The sequence below is a fragment of the Eriocheir sinensis genome, chromosome 24 (assembly GCF_024679095.1).
Source record: "Eriocheir sinensis breed Jianghai 21 chromosome 24, ASM2467909v1, whole genome shotgun sequence".
In the NCBI taxonomy this organism is placed as follows: Eukaryota; Metazoa; Arthropoda; class Malacostraca; order Decapoda; family Varunidae; genus Eriocheir; species Eriocheir sinensis.
The window spans coordinates 14,252,903-14,260,027 of record NC_066532.1 but is presented as its reverse complement, the minus strand read 5'-3'; the positions used below and the strand labels follow the sequence as shown (position 1 = coordinate 14,260,027).

Genomic DNA, 7,125 nt, shown 5'->3' with positions numbered 1-7,125 from the left:
ATTCAAAAGCATAAAGAAATTGATGTATTAGTCCAACTTATGATTTACATGTGAAAAACTCATCTTGGGTAATATATTAAACTATGATTTCGTTTTACAATGGCCAAGCTTAATACAAGAAAATGGCCTCAGAAGACTGAAAGAAATAATCAATGGAAACAAACAAGGGTTAATGAGAAAAAAAAAAAAATTGATTTAAAAAAAAAAAATCCGATTTAAATCAAATAAATCGATTTTTTTTAATCATGATTATTTCAAACCCTGCGACTGTATCCTATTCCTAGGCTGTTATACATTATCCACGAAATCAGAGACCCGTTGGGACAGCAGGCTGCCAGCGCACGATAATGCTTCTTCTTCATCTTCTTCTTCTTCGTATGCTTCTTCTTTTCCTTCTTCTTCTTATGCTCTTCTTCTTCTTCTTCTTCTTCTTCTTCTTCTTGGGTATTGATGGTGATGATGATAATAGTGATAGTGATGATGCGGCTCCTGGTGCTATGGTTACATTAGTTATCAAAGTTGCAGAAAACATGAAGCCGTTGTACTCAGAACATTAGACAGAGCAGGAGCTGTTGCTGAACGATTCTGGGCATATTCCTCCCACTCATCCCCCCTCTGACTCCACTATGCCTATTATTAAGGTTCTTAACAGCGATATTTTTTATGCCCTCTCTGGCCTCAATCAACAGAAGGCTTATGGGCCTGATGGAGTGTCTCCTACTGGCCTTAACAATTGTGCTTCCGTGCTAACACCCGACCTGGCCAAACTCTTTCGTCTCTGCCTTTCAACATCCACCATTCTTTCCTATTGGAAGTTCGCCTACATACACCCTGAGAAGGGTGACCGTTACAATCCCTCAAACTACCGTCCTAAAGCTTTACTTTCTTGTTTTTCTAAAGCTTTTGAAGCAATTCTAAAACCGGAAGATTCTCAGGTATCTATCCACTTCTGACCTTCAATCTGATCGCCAGTATGGGTTCCGCACGGGGCGATCTTCTTGCCTTCCTAACTGACTACTACTGGTCATCCTCTCTGAGAAGTTTCGTGAAACTTTTGCTGTTGCCTCAGACATCTCGAAAGCTTTTGACAGAGTCTGGCACAAACCTTTGTTTTCTAAACTACCCTCCTAAGGACTCTATCCCTCTTTGTGTACTTTCATCTCCTGTTTCCCTTCCAGCCGATCTATCTCTGCTGTGGTAAACGGTTACTGTTCTTCCCATAAACCTGTCAACAATGGTGTCCAGCAGGGCTCTGCCCTATCTCACTGCCTCTGTCTGTTGTTTATTAACGATCCTCTTTCCTAAACAAACTGTTCTATCTACTCGTACGCCAATGACTCCACTCTGCACTACTCAACACCGTTTGACAAAAGACCCTCCCAACAGGAAGTACGAGAGTCTCGTCTGGACGTTGCGGAACGCTCAACCTCAGACCTTGCTATCATTTCGGAATGGGGAAGGACGAACCTGGAGTCCTTCAATGCCTCAAAACTCAGTTTCTCTACCTATCAACTCGACACAGTCTCCCAAACACCAATTCCCTATTCTTTGACAACACTCAGCTGTCACCTTCTTCTTCGCTAAACACTCAAAATCTTAACTGGAAACTTCATATCTCATCTCTCGCTAAATCAGCTTCCTCGAGGTGAGGTTCCTGTACCGTCTCCGCCAGTTCTTTTCCCCCTCACAGATGCTGCCAGTATACAGGCTCCTTGTCCCCCTCGCATGGAGTATGCATTTCATATCTGGGAGACTCGACACACATGTCTATTTGACAGAGGCTATTCGTCTCATCAACTCCCCTCCCCTTACGAGCAGTCTTTTCCCGTTCCGCCGCAATGTTGCAGCATCGAGGAAATGAGAGAAAACATTACACAAACAGCTTGGGCGCCGTTGCTTCACTCACGAGGAATTGCTTTGTGGCTAATTCACGCCGAGTTGGTAAAGATCAAAGGACAAGGACAGTCTTGTCCGCCGTGCGTTTAGTGGTCAGTCAACGTGTTCAAAGAAATATGGACTTGTTGCGTCAACCCCCAAAGACATTAGTGTTCCCTCAGACACAGCCTCCTAGTCTCCGGAAACTCTCTTAATGAACACCTGAAAAGTATTAGAGGTAGATGGAGAGAGATAGAGAGATAGAGAAAATAAGAACATAGGAACATAAGGAGTCTGCAGGGCCGGTGGGCTAATTCAAGGCAGCTCCGGTAAACTTAACCACACCTAAGCTCACCGTCCATGAACATAATTCTGTCCTTTACTTGGAGGTGTGTTGCCCACACCCTTTCCTCTGAACCTAGTTGTGGCTCGGTGTTTAGTGTGCCATGTAACTGTCATCCTCACACGCTTTTCTCGCCTCCACCACCTTGTTCCCGACGAGCCGCTTAGTGGAACCTTTGTGTGCTGACCACCGCCTGCTGGGGGCCTTGTGTGCTGACCTCCCCCTGCTGGGGGCCTTGTGTGCTGACCTCCCGCCACCGGGAGCCGGTCTTGAAGGCGAGCGTGTGGCGGGCGTGGTCCAGCACGGCGCCGTACTTGCACAGGAGAGAGACCCCCATGATGAAGTCATGGTCGTTGGAGGCCACCTCCTTCAGCGGCGCGGTGTTCACGCGCCAGCCGTCGCCCAAGTCCAGCACGACGCGCTTGGGCGGCCTGCAGCCTTCCCTGCTCGCGAGGAGCAGCTTGCGGCGTCTTTCAGACACGTGGAAGCCTTGGGCGCCGGTGTCCAGGAGCACCGTCATGGGCCTGGCCCGCTCCTCGCTGCCCTCCTGCCGCACCCAGAGGACGTCAGGCTCCACTGAGCGCTCCGTTTTCCTCGGCCTCCGCCGCAGCTGCTGTGGGCGGCAGACGAAGAGGTCGCTGCCGTCAGGCCGAAACACCTGCACCATGCGGCCACGCCGCAGGTGGTGGGCGTCCAGCACGACCTCGTCTGCGTCATACACGTCCTCCAGCCACGCCGGGAACACAGTGGCGGGGACGACCATCTCCACGCCGCCCCCCAGACTGAGGGGGACGGCCTTCAGCTCGATGACGTCCAGCATCCGCGAGCCTATCCAGAGGCCGATCTCCTGCTTTTCGGTGGGCTCCGTGCCGGTGATCAGCCCCAGCCTCTTGGCCAAGGTGTGGAAGAGGACGGTGACCTGGGACCCGGAGTCCAGCTGGACGAGGCACTCCTGGCCGTTCACCGAACCCAGCACACGGTTGTGGTCATCCACGTGAAGACACGGGTGGCTGCCGAGCCGCCTCTTCCTGGCGGGCACCGACGGCGGCTCCAGCACCAGCCGTAGTGTCCCGCCCTTGTCGGGACTGCGCGGCCGCTTTTTCGAAACACGATGCACTGGCGGGGGAGCCATCAAAGTGTTTGGTGTGTACGGCAAGGAGCCTAGAGTCCTTGTGTACATAGTATGTGCCTCGCTCCAGGAGGTAGGCTGCGAGAGAAACGCTGGTTTGGGGAGCTTGGAGTTAGGAATGCACGCAGCCGAGTCTAGAGGTGGACGCAGGAACAGTAACACACACACGCACGCACGAACGCACGCACGCACGCACACACGCGCGCACACACACACACACACACACACACACACACACACACACACACACACACATACACACTCACTCACTCACTCACTCACTCACACACACACACACACACACACACACACACACACACACACACGTACACACAGACACGAGTACGTATTGGCCATGGGCGTAATTTCATGACTCGGCACGGCCGGGCCTCGAGGCGGATGGCGTCTTGCTTGTCACGGCGGCCACGCCAGACCCGTGCCGCGGAGGGCGCCGGAGCCTGCACGCTGCCGACGGGTGCTGGCGGCCGACGCCTGGCTGTGACCACACTGCTGCTACTACTGCCTTCACTACTGCTGATACTACTAACACCACTAGTACTTCTACTATTTGTCACTGCTACTAATACTATTTTCACTAATACTGCTACTAACATTATTAATACTTCTACTATTGTCACTGCAAATCACTGTTACCATCCTCTACTCTCCTCCTGTTCTTTTTTTCTACATGAACCTCATCCTTGTTCCCTGCACTACCGCCAGCACCACCACGATCACCACCACCATCACCACCACGACAACCACCACCACCACCACCACCACGACCACCACCACCATCACCACCATCACCACAACCACCACCACCACCACCACCATCACCACCATCACCACCAAAACCATCACCACCATCACCACCACCATCTACCACTCCCACCACCACCATTCCTTCCCTTTCTCTTCCTTATCTCTCTTTCTCTTTACCTTACCTTACTCTACCTAACCAGATATCAACTCACCTCACTTCACCTTACCTTTCCTTTCATTAACTTTCACTCTTCTGCTTTCCGCACCTCACCTCACCTGACCTTACCTTACCTTATCTTACTTTACTTCACCTTTCCTTTCTATCGTCTCTACTTTCTTCAGCTTACCCCAAAATACATCACCTAACATCATATTTTCTTTAGTTTCCTTACCTTTCCTTTTCTCTCCTTACTCTCTAACTTCACCTCCCCGCACCTCGCCCCATCTCCTTACTTTCCACCTTTTTTCACCTGCCCAAGTCAAGAGCACCTTCGCCGGCCTCTTCATCACGTCTTTGGCAACTTTGCGGAAAAATAACAGACAAAAAAACTCTTCTTGGCATACTTCGTGAACGCCTCGAGGTCTTAATCTTAGCCGTGGAGAGCCAGACAGAAGAGGGTCGTGGATTCTGCTCTTAAGGTCCTTTTAAAGAGTGTTGGATCCTATATAAAGAGATTCTGAAGGCGTTTGGAGACTGGTGAGGGATTTGAAGCTGTAGAAATGGAGTTAGGGAGAGATTTTAGAAGAGATGGAAAGAAAAGGGAATTGGTAAGGAGAGAAAGAAAAAAATATAAGAAGGGAAATGAAAAGGGGAAGGACAGAGGATGGAAAGATGAGAAATATAGAAGACAGGAGAGAGAAGGTCATGGATAAATTTAGGAAGAGATGGAAGGAAAAAAGTGAACTAGTAAGGAGAGAAAGAAGGACATGTAGTGTGAGAAAGGAGATGAGGAAGAACAGAGAAGAGAAGGATAAGGCGAAGAGGTATAAGAGAGAAGGAGTTACTGATATATTTAGGGAGAGTTGGAAGGAAAAAGGAACTGTGAAGGAGAGAAGGAAGGAAATGTAGGGTGAGAAAGGAGGAAGGACATAGGGAACGTGAAACATGGAGAGAAGAAGAGACAGAAAAAGAGAAATAGATCAACTGGAAACTTCAAATCTCATCTCTCCCTAAATCATCTTCCTCGAGGTTAGGTTCCTGTACCGTCTTAGCCAGTTTTTTCCCCCTCACAGATGCTGTACGTATACTGGACCCTTGTCTAGCATGAAGCGTGCATCTCGTGTGTGGGGTGCTCCACACACACAGCTCTCGGAGAAAGTGGAGTCTAAGGCTATTCATCTCAACTCCCCTCCTCTTACGAGCAGTCTTTTGACTTTTAAGTTCCGCCGCAATGTTGCATCACCGATGAAATTAAGAGAAAACATAACAAAAACAGCTTGGGCGCCGTTGCTTCACTCACGAGGAATTGCTTTGTGGCTAATTCACGCCGAGTTGGTAAAGATCAAAGGACAAGGACAGTCTTGTCCGCCGTGCGTTTAGTGGTCAGTCAACGTGTTCAAAGAAATATGGACTTGTTGCGTCAACCCCCAAAGACATTAGTGTTCCCTCAGACACAGCCTCCTAGTCTCCGGAAACTCTCTTAATGTACACCTGAAAAGTATTAGAGGTAGATGGAGAGAGATAGAGAGATAGAGAAAATAAGAACATAAGGAGTCTGCAGGGCCGGTGGGCTAATTCAAGGCAGCTCCGGTAAACTTAACCACACCTAAGCTCACCGTCCATGAACATAATTCTGTCCTTTACTTGGAGGTGTGTTGGCCACACCCTTTCCTCTGAACCTAGTTGTGGCTCGGTGTTTAGTGTGCCATGTAACTGTTATCCTCACACGCCTCCACCACCTTGTTCCCGACGAGCCGCTTAGTGGAACCTTTGTGTGCTGACCACCGCCTGCTGGGGGCCTTGTGTGCTGACCTCCCCCTGCTGGGGGCCTTGTGTGCTGACCTCCCGCCACTTGGAGCCGGTCTTGAAGGCGAGCGTGTGGCGGGCGTGGTCCAGCACGGCGCCGTACTTGCACAGGAGAGAGACCCCCATGATGAAGTCATGGTCGTTGCAGGGCACCTCCTTCAGCGGCGCGGTGTTCACGCGCCAGCCGTCGCCCAAGTCCAGCACGACGCGCTTGGGCGGCCTGCGGCCTTTCCTGCTCGCGAGGAGCAGCTTGCGGCGTCTTTCAGACACGTGGAAGCCTTGGGCGCCGGTGTCCAGCAGCACCGTCATGGGCCTGGCCCGCTCCTCGCTGCCCTCCTGCCGCACCCAGAGGACGTCAGGCTCCACGGAGCGCTCCGTTTTCCTCGGCCTCCGCCGCAGCTGCTGCGGGCGGCAGACGAAGAGGTCGCTGCCGTCAGGGCGAAACACCTGCACCATGCGGCCACGCCGCAGGTGGTGGGCGTCCAGCACGACCTCGTCTGCGTTATACATGTCCTCCAGTCACGCCGGGAACACAGTGGCGGGGACGACCATCTCCACGCCGCCCCCCAGACTGATGGGGACGGCCTTCAGCTCGATGACGTCCAGCACCCGCGAGCCTATCCAGAGGCCGATCTCCTGCTTTTCGGTGGGCTCCGTGCCGGTGATGAGCCCCAGCCTCTTGGCCAAGGTGTGGAAGAGGACGGTGACCTGGGACCCGGAGTCCAGCTGGACGAGGCACTCCTGGCCGTTCACCGAACCCAGCACACGGTTGTGGTCATCCACGTGAAGACACGGGTGGCTGCCGAGCCGCCTCTTCCTGGCGGGCACCGACGGCGGCTCCAGCACCAGCCGTAGTGTCCCGCCCTTGTCGGGGCTGCGCGGCCGCTTTTTCGAAACACGATGCACTGGCGGGGGAGCCATCAAAGTGTTTGGTGTGTACGGCAAGGAGCCTAGAGTCCTTGTGTACATAGTATGTGCCTCGCTCCAGGAGGTAGGCTGCGAGAGAGACGCTGGTTTGGGGAGCTTGGAGCTAGGAATGCACGCAGC

At 52.1% G+C, this 7,125-nt stretch overlaps 2 protein-coding genes across 2 annotated transcripts; both read right to left on the bottom strand.

Moving 5' to 3' along the window:
• Positions 1-2,235: 2,235 nt before the first annotated feature.
• On the bottom strand, positions 2,236-3,512 carry LOC127003139 (uncharacterized). Its single transcript, XM_050869537.1, has 2 exons — positions 2,466-3,512; positions 2,236-2,435 (listed from the first exon to the last, which is right to left on the bottom strand). Exons 1-2 carry the CDS (start codon positions 3,396-3,398, stop codon positions 2,382-2,384), a joined length of 987 nt encoding a protein of 328 aa, XP_050725494.1. The 5' UTR covers positions 3,399-3,512; the 3' UTR covers positions 2,236-2,381.
• A 2,455-nt stretch (positions 3,513-5,967) lies between these two features.
• Positions 5,968-6,588, bottom strand: LOC127003141 (uncharacterized). The gene is made up of 2 exons (XM_050869538.1): positions 6,115-6,588; positions 5,968-6,084 (listed from the first exon to the last, which is right to left on the bottom strand). The coding sequence occupies exons 1-2, from the start codon at positions 6,586-6,588 to the stop codon at positions 6,031-6,033; spliced, it is 528 nt and encodes a 175-aa protein (XP_050725495.1). The 3' UTR covers positions 5,968-6,030.
• Between the last annotated feature and the right edge of the window lie 537 nt (positions 6,589-7,125).

Coding starts and splice junctions, on each gene's coding strand:
- LOC127003139 (XM_050869537.1), bottom strand. CDS start 3,398: ATGTACACAAGGACTCTAGGCTCCTTGCCGTACACACCAAACACTTTG. Junction 2,436..2,465: donor CCGGCTCCCGGTGGCGGGAG/GTCAGCACACAA, acceptor CAGCAGGGGGAG/GTCAGCACACAAGGCCCCCA.
- LOC127003141 (XM_050869538.1), bottom strand. CDS start 6,588: ATGTATAACGCAGACGAGGTCGTGCTGGACGCCCACCACCTGCGGCGT. Junction 6,085..6,114: donor CCGGCTCCAAGTGGCGGGAG/GTCAGCACACAA, acceptor CAGCAGGGGGAG/GTCAGCACACAAGGCCCCCA.